The sequence below is a fragment of the Hemicordylus capensis genome, chromosome 6, assembly GCF_027244095.1.
Source record: "Hemicordylus capensis ecotype Gifberg chromosome 6, rHemCap1.1.pri, whole genome shotgun sequence".
In the NCBI taxonomy this organism is placed as follows: Eukaryota; Metazoa; Chordata; class Lepidosauria; order Squamata; family Cordylidae; genus Hemicordylus; species Hemicordylus capensis.
The window spans coordinates 128,714,229-128,727,998 of record NC_069662.1 but is presented as its reverse complement, the minus strand read 5'-3'; the positions used below and the strand labels follow the sequence as shown (position 1 = coordinate 128,727,998).

The 13,770-nt window shown below is 41.1% G+C and overlaps 1 protein-coding gene across 10 annotated transcripts in view; it reads right to left on the bottom strand.

Moving 5' to 3' along the window:
• The window catches only part of ICA1 (islet cell autoantigen 1), a 98,802-nt gene that overhangs the window by 29,245 nt on the left and 55,787 nt on the right, over window positions 1-13,770 (bottom strand). For all 10 annotated transcript variants that reach the window (XM_053262942.1, XM_053262948.1, XM_053262945.1 and 7 more), the window contains 2 exons: window positions 9,705-9,830; window positions 9,416-9,514 (listed from right to left, as the gene is read on the bottom strand). In XM_053262942.1, coding sequence (XP_053118917.1) covers window positions 9,416-9,514; window positions 9,705-9,830 — 225 coding nt within the window. The remainder of the gene's footprint in view (window positions 1-9,415; window positions 9,515-9,704; window positions 9,831-13,770) is intronic.

The following is a 13,770-nucleotide window of genomic DNA, read 5'->3' as shown; positions in this document are numbered from 1 at the left end:
AGCACTGTTAGTGTTGCTCCCTGTTCTGTATTCTTAGATGGGAGAAATAGGTACAATCCTTCAGAGTTGGGTTTCTCACAATGGCGCACACAGAAACATTTTCAACAAGGATGAGATTAGTAAGAACAATATGTTAAAACATTTAGAAAACCATATGAAATTGAATGGGTAACACAAAAACAATGTGGAGCACAATCAGGTTTCCTTCATGCATTCCCACACTATCTATCACAAGGGTTGTAATTCCAGATATTGTGCCAAGTGGAAACTATTCCCTCTTATCTAGTTTAGCTCTTGTGCTGCTCTACAGTGAAACAGACCGATTCACTTGTGGAGGCGTTGCACAGTCCTGCCAATGTAATTTTGATCTTTCTTTAGCTGAAAACAGATGTTCGTACTTATGTTACCTTTTGTATTTTTAGGCACTAAGTTAACAAATATGTAATTTCATTTTCCCCATTGAAATATGCTTCTCTATAAATATTTACATGGATTAGTCGCTCAGGAGATGCATTTCTCCCCCCCCACCCAACAGGTAAGTTATAGGAAGTGGCAATGCCAACATTCTTATTAAGGAACATTATTTCCTAGACTTTTCCAAAAAGTCAGAACTGAGTGGTTTAAAAAAACAAAACAAAAAAACACTGGTTTTTGCCAAAAGGCAGGCTTGTAAATAATCACTAAGCTGGGCAGTAAGCTAACTGACTAGCCACAGAAGCTTTATGGCAGTTCATTGTTCTGTATTAAGCCATATATGATTAACAACATATGTGTGTAGACAGGCTAGCAAACATGTTTTTGAGCTAGAAATTTCAGTGGAACAATTTTCAGTTTCAAGAGCCAATCAATCAAAAGATTTCAAATATTAAACTTATCTCCTGTTCTAATAAAGAGATCATAATTATTTTCTATCTGGTCCATACCCACAGAAGCACCAGGTATTCCCAAGCCACTCACTTCAGCTAATAGCTGATCACATCAGTTCAACCACATGGACTATTACAAGGGTGGTTACCATGCTAGTCCCTCAAACTCTTCTGATAACATTCAAAACCAACTGTGTTAAAGCAACAAGGTTTTGAGATGCGCACAGGAGAGATAAGAACAACAGGTAACAACAATCAGTCAAGTAGATATATCATTATCTTCTCTGTACCAGTGAGCCAAATCAGTGGAGCTCAACCAAGCAAAGGAAGCTACTTGCACAGTTAGGACTTTCTCTGCGGCCTTTGCTGCAGCAGAGCCCAGGAAAACCCATTTTAGAACCCTTGTGAGTACTTCAAGCATAGGTTAAAAGAGGCTCCGGGAAAATAACACTGCTTCACTGCCATTCTTCCAGACACCAAGCATTCCCAACAGGAATTAGGTGCAGGAGCAATGATGTGCAGTGTCATTCACACAGAGCCTCTTCCTTTGCTTGAAGCACCCACAGAATGGCGGGTCCTGTGCAGTCAGCGAGCCGACATCCTGTTTGGGCACATGGCTTGATGCGCTGTATGGAAACCAGTGTGTACCCCATTCTCTTGAACTGCAGCCAATGCATCTCAATGTGGAACCAGCTTCCAGCTACAAACCTTCTGGCCAATTTAAATCTTACCGTGCACTCTGACGCATGCTGAATACCAATAGGAATAAGGAGTCCTCTAATAAGAGTGTTTGATCACCTACTGACCAGGCAGATAGATGGAGGCAAAGGTTCAATCAGAATAAATGTGGCTATAACCAGGTATGTGCACAAACCAGCTCAGAGGCCATGTTATGGACCTCCGAACTGGTTCGACGAACCGGCGGTTTGGCGGGGGGGTTACCTTTAGGAGCAGGGAGGGTGCTCTTCCCCACCCGCCGCATTTCCCCCACTGGCGCTGTGTTTAAAGACAGTCCAACGGGGCAGCAGAGTACCTCCTTGCCGCCCCAGTGCGCATCTGACTGGAAGTGCACATCCCTAGCTATAACAGATGGTCTGGCTGTATACTATAGAAGTCTTCAGTTTCTTTTGGTGCTTATTCTCTCCCCACCACAAGCATCAAGTGCATTTGTCCTGATCCCACATATCATGACAGATAGGCATCTACAAATCCACTTTCCAGCTCGCCAGTAGTGAGTGCCCTCACAGACCTCTGGCAAGCAGGACACCCAGCACACACATATATCTCCTCACCAGAGGTCTCATTACCACTGCCATTTCTGAGAAGGTAAGAAACATCAGGACTTCTTTCTTAGCAGCGGGAGAGGGTTCTCCTTTTTAATTACCACCTCCATATTCCAGTGCAAATGACAGAAACACCTCAGACCAGTGTTTCAGAAAAGGAACTGAGGGGGGAAAGGGGATTGATGGCAAGCACAAATATTAGCTGGCTAGTGAACTAAGCCTAAATTTGCAGATCCTGATGACAAAGACTTGAAAATCCTAAGAAAAGAATTCTTACTAGGGCTTAACTAAAATGGTCTGGAGCATATTTCTCCGTGGCTGCCCCGAGGCTTTGGAATGTGCTCCCTAGTGAAATAAGGGCCTCCCCATCTCTGACAATTTTTAAAAAGTCTCTAAAGACACATCTGTTCAACCAGGCTTTTAACTGATATTGTTTTAATTGTTTTAATGTTGTTTTTAGAATATTGTTTTTAAATTGTTTTTAAATTGCTGTGTTTTAAGTTTTGTTTTGAACTAACGTTTTATCTTTGTTTTTATCTGGTTGTGAACTGCCCAGAGACTTAAGTTTTGGGTGGTATAAAAATATGTTAAATAAATAAATAAATAAATAAATAAATAAAATATTTCACAAATATTTCTTCTGAAAGATATGTGCCTCTTTCTGGCAATCTTTTACAGTGTGGTTGTGTGGGGGGTAGTAACCTCTTCCCCGAGAGAGAGAGAGAGAGAGAGAGAGAGAGAGAGAGAGCACTCTCTAGAGAAGGTGCAACTCCTAATACAGGGAAATCTCACGGGGTTTCCATTCCTTGCAGACTACCTCAAGTAATGAAACCGCAGGCAACGAGGCATTCTTCCTATGAAAAACAGGGTATTAGGTTCCAGATACAATTTTTTTTAAAAAAAAAATGTCAAAAAATGGCAGAGGAACTACTGCAGCATGCTTTACGGGGTCTGCTTGTGCCAGTAATGCCCCTCAAACCACAAAATGCCTACCAAAACTATGAAAATGCTTGTTTTTAAAAGAGAAAAAAACAGCAAACAAACAAAACTGTACCGTGCTTGTTTCAGGCTTTTGTTGCACGGTCTCCTTGTGCCCAGCAATGCCCCCCAAGCTGCAAAATGCCCCCACAAACCACGAAAAATAGCTTGCTTTTTAAAGTAATGAGCCACAAAATGGCTCTTGGTGACAAAATGGTAGCCAGAAGTGACCTCCACGATCACTTTTAGCTCTCTAGGAAATGTAGATACGTGGGTTTTAACCCTTTAGCAGTGTTCCCTTTAAGGCATGCATGTATGCATGCGCTCACTCACTCGTTTTTTGATGCGCACTCCGTCAATTTTAGATCCCGCTCAGGTTGAATCATAAAGGCCCCATTCTGAATGCACGTACACACACACTGCCTTGATACTGCCACCCAGAACAAAACTCATTCTGCACACAGATGACTGCACTCTTGCACAAGACTGCTGGCACATTCTTAGGAGGTCGCAGCAGTTCAAAAAGCTCAGAACCAGCTATGTTACACTGAGCCCTGAGGAACATGTTGGACAATGTTCTAGGATTAAAACAGACTTCCTTTCCAGCCAGATTTGGCTACAATGTCACTGGAAGAAGACAAAGTTAGTTCAGAGTGAGGGCAATGCTCTTACTCTGAGCTAGCTTCGTTTGCCCTCAGTGACATTGTCACAAAACCAGATCTGACTCGCGGCATGACAATGCCACAGATACTATCATTCAGTCAGTCTTCCCCATTTCAGTCTCCCCACAAAAGCACTCTTTTTGCACCAAAATAAGTTTGCTGGAGAACATACGCTTTCATCTAAATTCCTATACCTTATATACCATCTTAGGATGGTGGAGAAGCAGACCACTAAAGCAACTTTCCTGACATAAATACTTGAGTACAAAGTGTACAAGACAAACAAAAGAAGCCCTCTTACAATTGCCTACACCTCTCAGCTTTATGTCCCTCAGTATGTAATATAGCAGTTCTCCACCCTGTCCCCAGATAATCTTGCTCTCCAAGAACCAGTGAATGGTGGACCTACACTGGAAAAAAACCTGCAAACCTTAAACATACTCACTAGTAATAAGCATGGCCTAACATAAGGCATGGAACCCTGCAACATACCCAGATGCCAGCTATGCTTCTTAATACCAGCAGCATAGTGCACAACCAAATAATACTGTTGGCTACTTTAGGAAATCACAGGTCTATATTTCAAGAAATATCGCATACATGTTATCTTGCCTCCAGCTAGTTTATATTGCCAAACAGAGTTATCCTTAAGGGAACATATGAATGGACATAACACCCAGAAATACATTTAAACTTGTAAGCAAGCATGGCCAGCCTTCCTGGACTCCATGAGAAACTCCAGAGCGTGGCCACTTAAAAAAATGAATTCTAGGGGATATCTGAAGTAAGGGATAGCAGAACAGGTACTCATGGCCCTTTTAAAGTGAAGATTATGGAGGATAAATATTCCATTAACTGCCTTGGCTGGCTTTTTGCCAACAATCCCACTTTTCTATCTGAAGAGGTAGGTTGTAACCTATAAAAGCTGATGTTGCATTAAAATTAGTCTAAAACATAGCTATCTTAAAATATATTTATAAAGGAGCTCTTGGATATCTGAGAAAAGTAGCAACAAGATCACAAAGAGAGTCTTTACTTCCCTCTATTAGAAAAAGAACCACAGTATAAAACTGAAGACCAACGTTAAATGGAATTTACATCAAGTAGCAAAGTAAAACAAGAGACGTGATAAGTGAATGTGTTAGCTAATTTAACATTCTTCTAGAAAGTTGTACTTTCTATCTTTTCTTTCCACTACTAAAAAGGAGGTGGCTCTTCCCTGCCCTGGAAAAAGGCACAGTAAACAACAAAGTTTATTTTGAAATTATATTAAATAATGGCAAGGATATCTCTCCTGGTGATAATAATGTAACACAGAATACATAAAAGTAATTTTAAAAAACAGATAGGAACTGGTTATGCAAGTGTAAAGGCACTAATTTATCCCATCTGCTGTGGAACTGACTCTGTGTTCAATCAAATGGAGTTAAAATTAGTAATAAACCTTTTTTCCTACTTGCAAAGATACATAGCAAGCATATAATACAGTTTTAACTATAACAGATGCCAGATGCAGTCCTTAAAAACCCCATATGACTTTTTTGGAGATATGGGGAGGGGGTCATGTAGTTATGGTTGCCAGGTCTCGGGGTCTGCCCCGAAGTTTCTGGGTTTTAGTATCATTTTCAGAATCTCTGGGGGAAGAAGTTATGTCTCAAGATAAGGAGCCAGAAGCAAGGGTATAGCCTACAGTATTAGCTTGCTCCATCCATCGCTAGCTCCATGCATAGCTAGCTCCAAAATATTTTCTACAGGAATCCATAACAATCAGTTTGGCTTAGAAGCTAAGTGGGGATGTGCACAAAACAGATTTTGCATTTTGGTTCAAGCTCAAAATGAAACGCAAAAGGGCTGAAATGTTTTGTCGAAACAGCGGTTGAACCGGCTGTTTCAACAAAACAAAACTCAAAATGTTTCGAGTGCTTAAGCCATAGGGAGCAATGTGGAAACTTTAAACAACCCATTGTTCCCCATGGGTAACTCCTAGGGACAACACAGTGGATTGTGTTGTAGGGCATGATGGGTGCTACCTACTATAAAACCCACAAAATAAATGGGCAAGCAAACCATTTTAAAGAACATATGGGAGTTTGGGGAAAGGTTAAACATTTGTTTAAAATCGCCTGCTTGCCCATTTCTTTTGTGGGTTGGGTGGTAGGTAGCACTCATTATGCCCTACCAAAAAAAAACCACTTTGGTGTCCCTAGGAGTTACCCAGGAGTATCAAAGGGATGTTTCAAGTTTCACCATTGTTCCCTATGGCCGGAACAAGCTGTGCTCACAGAGTGCACACACAAGTTTTGCATTGCAATTTGCAACCTTGCCTTGAAAAACACGGCAGAAGCACACAGTAAAAGGGAACCTGTCCCTCCCAACACAGAACACACATTTCAAAAGTGGCCAAAAAAGAATCACTGACTCAGAATCCACTGCCAGGTACAGTGCCAGTGCTGCAGTAACATCATTGGCACAAGTTGCTCTTTCACACACTATTAGGATTCCTTACTTCATAGCATTGCAACAGCTGCCACAGCAGCACCCTTACTTAGCAGCAAGCATAGCCATAAGCTCAACTAGAGCAACTTCAGACATATTTTGACTGAGTACACCTTGCAATGTAGATTGCAGAGCAGATCAGAGCAGTGAGTGAAGCACAGGTTAGTCTCAAGGCCAGACATGGAGCTCATCAAAGCAATCATCAAGAAATATTACACAATACACACAGAGAGCTGCCACTGTCCATTTTTTACCATAATACTATCTCACAAACAAATCAAACCACAACTCAAGGAAGAGAGCTGGTCTTGTGGTAGCAAGCACAACTTGTCACCACAGCTAAGCAAGGTCCGTCCTGGTTGCATTTGAATGGGAGCCCACATGTGAGCACTGTGAGATATTCCCTTACGGGATGGAGCCGTTCTGGGAAGCGCTTATACAGGTGAAACTCGGAAAATTAGAATATCGTGCAAAAGTCCATTAATTTCAGTAATGCAAATTAAAAGGTGAAACTGATATATGAGACAGACGCATTACATGCAAAGCGAGATAAGTCAAGCCTTAATTTGTTATAATTGTGATGATCATGGCGTACAGCTCATGAAAACCCCAAATCTCCAATCTCAGAAAATTAGAATATTACATGGAACCAAGAAGACAAGGACTGAAGAATAGAACAATATCGGACCTCTGAAAAGTATACAGTGTACTGTGCTTGATTGGCCAGAAAACTCGCCTGACCTGACCCTATAGAGAATCTATGGGGCATTGCCAAGAGAAGGATGAGAGACATGAGACCAAACAATGCAGAATTGCTGAAGGCTGCTAATGAAGCATCCTGGTCTTCCATAATACCTCATCAGTGCCACAGGCTGATAGCATCCATGCCACGCCGCATTGAGGCAGTAATTGCTGCAAAAGGGGCCCAAACCAAGTACTGAATACATATGCATGCTTATACTTTTCAGAAGTCCGATATTGTTCTATTCTTCAATCCTTGTCTTCTTGGTTCCATGTAATATTCTAATTTTCTGAGATTGTGGATTTGGGGTTTTAATGAGCTGTACGCCATGATCATCACAATTATAACAAATTAAGGCTTGACTTATCTCGCTTTGCATGTAATGCGTCTGTCTCATATATCAGTTTCACCTTTTAATTTGCATTACTGAAATTAATGGATTTTTGCACGATATTCTAATTTTCCGAGTTTCACCTGTAGGTTCCAAGTTCCCTCCCTGGCAGCTCCAAGATAGGGCTGAGAGAGAGTCCTGCCTGCAACCTTGGAGAAGCCACTACAAATCTGTGCAGACAATACTGAGCTAGATGGGCCTATGGTCTGACTCAGTATATGACAGCTTCCTATGTTCCTATGAAGACAAGCACTCAAGGTCTGCCTTTGTCAATCTGAGATCCAGCAAAACCAGATAGTTATAGCAGTAATAGCACAGCATATTATACTCGGTGCTAAGAAAAGAAAACCACAAAATCAAACCTTCCTTTCTCCTCTCCTGCTGTATCCTCTTTAAGAGAGACACACTATAAGGGCTCTCTCTGCCTCCCAGTCCCTTTGAAAACATTTTGAAATTCCTTCCTTTTGTGTTTCCCCTTCCTCCCTCCCCCCAGCCAATGGGGGCACAGTTGCCCATGACAACACTAGATCTGTATGATGACAAGCCAATTAAGAAGCAACGAAATCGTAAGCCAATGCCGGAAAACAAATCAGCAAGGGAAAAACAGGCCTACAAAATGTGCTCAAGATGTTTTGATTAGAATGGGGTTGTTTTGTTCTGAGCTTGAAACAGGCCCTTTATTTAGAGGGCGTTTTGTTTCAAGTTTGAAACAGCCTGTTTCCAGGAGAAACGATTTGATGTTGAAACGTTCTGCACATCCCTGTAACCAGGTCTCTATTTGTCATAGGTAAACCCTCCCCCATCACTCAAAAAGTGAAGAGGGCTTCAAGAAGAGGCACTTTTATCTTGCTTGTGTTGGAATATAAATAAGGTAAGAAAGAGTGGGAGAAATTCTTGCTGTTTCTCATTTCAACCAAACTGCTATGGAAGGGAGAAAAATCTGCTTCCCTCCCAAGCCTTCCTGCATACTCAGAGAACTTCAGAGAGAGGGAGCATCTTCTTATACTTGTGTGGAGATTTATATGATATCAGAAACAGCAAGACTCTCTTCCCCTGTTTCTTATCATATTTAAACCTCCAAGCAAGTGAGAAAAATTCCCATCTCTCTTTCACAGCCTCTGTGCTTATCAGAGAGTATAGAGGAAAGGTAGAGTATCCTCTTACTTGTACAGAGGTTTCAAGAACAGAAGAAACAGCAGAACTATCTCCCAGTGTTTATTTTCTTATTGAAAGCACACAAATAAGAGAAAACTCCACCTCTTCTTCAAGTCTTCTCTGCTTCCTAGAGAGGTGGAGAAGACTAACAAACTTATGCATGGAGTCCCCCCCCCCCCCAATATCAAGCCATTAAACTCTCCACAATTGCCTTCACTAGTCACCTAGAGACTGATGCCCATTCCTGGAAACTCCAGGTCATGCCTGGATGATTGGCAAGCCTAGGGCGCATGCTTAAATTGCACTGGGAACTAGAAGGCTTAGGCTAAATCAAACATTACTGCTGAGCCACTGTAAAGCCACGCACCCATGTCTGGGTGTTTCCATCATGAATTGGTAGACCATAAATTATTGTTGAACATGTGCAGCTGGATCATGTGAGTATTCCTCATGCCGTACTGCAAAGGCAATGTCTGTCTTGGGACAACACCACACACTTTAATACTGCCTTGAACACAAGTTGACACTGTAAACTGGAGACTTGTCCCACATGCCACATGTACCTCAGTTTTGCTAAGGATCAGTTACCTGCAGTCTGGGATTTATAAACAGAACCATCCTGTGCCATTTTTTTTGAAGGGTGGTATAGAAATCCAATGAATGAATGAATGAATGAACGAACAAACAAACAAACAGACATCATATATGCTATATAGTGATTGATGATGACCACTCCAACATTTGAAGGCATTCTGCCATAAGGATCCATAATATTTCTTTCACATTCAAACCATTCTACAAAACAGAGTGTAAATAAAAAAACACAGCTATATATTCCTTACCTTCAACATAGTGAATTCATATGGCTGATAGCCCTTGAAACTTTCATGAATAGCTGCCATGGTATGAGATGTTTTTTCCCAAAAATGAAGAAGGGTTGTCTGTAAGGGAGAGAAACATATGAGTTCAGTCATGCTCTAACCATGAGATAACATGAGATTTCCTGAACTATATCACAATGCTTACCTAGACTTAGTCTTATGGTTCAAGAAAAAATTAGCACACAGCTATTACTATGGTTTGATTATTAATGGAAATACAAGGTTTTGTAGTTTCTTTCTTTCTGTATACCTGGTACGTTGTCAGCACGTGAGACAGAAGATTGCATCTGCTTGCTCCAAGAAGATCCACTTTCTGACAGACATCAGTTTTCAGCTTGTCAAAGTTTAGTTTTGCATGGCGGACTTGTGCTTGGACCTGTTGATATAATGAATACTGTTGTGTTCCAAAGGCAGTCTTTTCAAAGAACAAGAGCTCCTTCCAGCACCAGAATACCACAGAAAATGCCTACATTTAGCCTGGCTAGTGAGTTTCCAAGTGATTAGGCAATTGTTCTGTTACTTAGTTGTTTGAATGTTGCTGTTCTTCATTAGCTGCTTTGAGTTATCTCTGACAAGAAAAAAGCAGTATGTGTGTGTTTTGTTTTTAATAATAAATTAATACCCAGCCCTATAATGAGGCACTTGGGTACCAAGCCACAGGATCCAGTCTGAAGGCAAGTAAGGCAATAACCTTGCTGAAGCTAAGCAGGACTGAGTCTGATCAGTGCTTGGATGGAAGACTAAGAGTTCCATAAACAACACTTTGAGTTCCAGCATGGAAGAAAAGGCAGGATATAAAAGCAATAAATAAATGTTCATTAACCAAAAATAACCTGTCCCACAGAAAGAGCAAGTGAGCTTTCTCTCCTGCCAGAAAAGAGAGGACCCCACTGTGTACCAAATACAGCACAGCACTGTGGGGCTAATGTGCACATAGCCTCGCCCTCCCACCTTCGGCAAATATCACCCATAACATTTCACTGCGGGAGCACAATGGAGCATTCAGATTACAACATGAGCTCCGTTCCCTCGGTCAGGGAGAGTAGAGCCCTGTTCAGTTGTTAACTGTACCTGGCTACAGGGGGAGCAGCAGCAACAACACACCAGCCTCCAGCACCACCCCATGCTGGTGTGCTCCACAGCCATGCCCTCAAGCTCTCCTCATGCACGGTGTTTGACTGCAGAGGCAAATGCTGTACTTGAGAAAAGTTTCTTGCAGTGATCTGGAGAAATGGTTTCCAGGTACTGGATTTGCCACTGACAAACAGTAGGGAGCTGGCAATCAACCTTCTTCTTCCCCATTCCAACTGCACTAGTTCTGGGGGCCAAGTACTATTCACTTGGGGAAGGAACCATCCTATATATCCCATCTACGGTTACTCTTCCATCAAGACATATTTCTCAGATGACACACACTCTCTCAGAGCCACACTATATTATATACCTATGGCATGATTTGGGCCTGTGTGCTTGATTTTTTGAACACTGAATGTGCAGGGAGCCCAATTTGAATCAATCAACACTTTGCCCACCAGCCCACGGTCCCAATGCAGACTCCACCCTGCAAATAGCTATTTGGTATCGGAATGAGCTTTTCTCACGAGACAAACAGAATCTGTGTTGGAGGCGCATATTCCAGACTGAAGGTTATGGTCCACTTCCCCCACCACAGACCAAATCCGGACAGAATCTCCTTTCACTGGTTGTTTATGTTTGGGGAAGGGGATCAAGTATGCAGACCCCAATCATGCAATATGCACATTGTCTAGTTTGCTCCATAGACCATACTCAAGTCAATAGACTATTTTTGAAACACTGCCCTAGAAACTCACCCGGGCAAATTTCTGCACTCTAATACCACTTGGGTATCCTGACACTACAGCTTAAGTCGACAACCATGCCTTTGCTACAGAAAGGCCTTCAGTTGATATGAAACACTGTTCCTCTCTTCTCACCTTGAAAAAAGTTCTAGAACACTTTCTAACCAGTGCTTTTAGAAGATCCACTGCTCATTCCCCTTATTTATCCTTCTCCATATTGTCTTCCCTTTTTATACCCTAATCCTGAACATGATTACATGGAAGCAAGCGCTAGTTCACACTTTACCTTTTGGACTCAGACACAAAATGTTTCTATGTTTAAACTGCAAAATACAGATGTGACTATCACATGAATATTATTAATTATTACTTCGACTACTACTACTCATTCGATTTCTATACCGCCCTTCCAGAAAATGGCTCAGAGCGGTTTATACAGAGAAATAATAAATAAATAAGATGGATCCCTGTCCCCAAAGCGCTCACAATCTAAAAAGAAACAAAAGATAGACACCAGCAACAGTCACTGGAAGTACTGTGCTGGGGGTGGATAGCGCCAGTTACTCGCCCCCTGCTAAATAAAGAGAATCACCATGTTAAAAGGTACCTCTTTATCAAGTTAGCAGGGGTATATATGTACAATAGTATGTTAGCAGGGGCATAGTATGTACAATATCTGAATGGCAGGGTTTCTAGCAACATTGGACAAAAAAGGATTGCCATCAGTCTCCAAACATATTGCAAGAAAAGACAGTTAGTAAACTGCATATGTACCATGCCTGTAGTGTGCCATTTAGGTGCTTTTTGTAAGCAAGTTCAAAAGTGTAAGAAGTGTGAGTCAGTTCCAGAAGTGTGAATGGAACTTAATTTTATTTATGTTTGTACCACCCTTTGTCATAAAACCCCAGAGTGATGTACAAAATCTCGAAACAGAATACAAACCAATTTTTTTAAAAAACGAAGTTATAAGCAGTCTTTAAAAAGACACCAGCTTTAAAGAGCATGGGAAACCTTTCACCCGCACAAGAAAGCAATATAATTTATGTTTATGTAAACTGCCCATTCTACTCCCACCCTTACGCTGTAAGACTGCACAGGATGGAAACTGAAATCCTGACATTTTATCAATCAATCATTTTTATTACGGTCCAAGACCAGCATAAGATGGAACAGTAGAGCATGATTCAAAATAATAACTGACATTTTATTTTCAAAATGTACTGTCTAACCAAACTCAGAGTGGTTAAAAAGAAAACATTCTAATATGCTTCATCCATATGCCGCACATCGCAGGACTTCATTACTCAAAGAGCTTAGTCAGTAGCAGCCCTGTGCAGTTCAAACAGGCATTAGCCACAGGAGCATAGTGACTATTTGGCTTTGTACAGAATACAATTAGATCAACATCCCATAATCTAGAATCCTGTCTTACAACATAGCGCAATATCTACTCCAAAGCGTATATGAGCTAGTTTAGCATAATATTATCATTATGTTTAAACAGTTTGTCCTATGTAACAGCACAACTGTTTTCTCTTTTAAAGGATGCTTTAAACACAGGAAAGGATGACCAAATATTAAATCTACTTGACCCCATATGCAACATAAGACCATATGCTTTTTTTGGTCAATACCGGTTATTATAATATTTAATGCACTGCTGTGTCACCAAATGCTGCATGGTTTTCTTTGCCAAACCAGGAAAAGGCTCGACTGAGCATTATAAAAATGGCTGGATTCTATTTGTCCTTAGGAGGTTTCCCGAGTAGCAGAATTTGCTATATCTTCAACACAGCAATATAGGACATTAGGAGGTACAGAATTCAGAATAGTACATTAGCATGAGCCTACACCTATTTTTGAAAATCCATCTATCTTCAGAAGACAAAAAACCCTGTTTACACTTTAAATAACTCTTACTAGCCCAACACAGATGCAATTTTGCCAAACTCTTAACCATAATTGTTTCATGACTAAATAGGTTCTCTTAGAGAGAAGTTTTAGAAAGTGAGTGTGATCAACTGCAATGAGATTATTTTCTACAGATCTCGATATCCACCTCACCCCAAATTAATTCTCTGTGAATGTTTATCTGTAAATGTCTCCCAGGTGTATTTCTGTAGATGTAACCTAAGATAAAGTCATAGAAGAGTGTCTGCACTCTGCCCTTCTCCTCTTTGCCTTACTAATGCTGGAACATTATATTTGTGATTGGAGTACTGAGCGGTAAAAGAGGTTATTTAGTAATTCATAGCAGCTGATGTCATCCTGAGAGGGGAGGATGGAGGAGATATTAACACACACATCGAATCAGGATCTATGCTGGAGCACATGAATCGTTAGCTTTTACTGCCCTCTTGCCATAAAGGAGAGCAGATAGTGGTTTGTTTCCCAAATATTGACAGCTTCCTAATTGAAGGCAATGTGGTAGGATGTCCAGCATGAACACTAACGGCATCAAAGTGAAGTTCTTTACACCTGGAAGAATTTTACTAC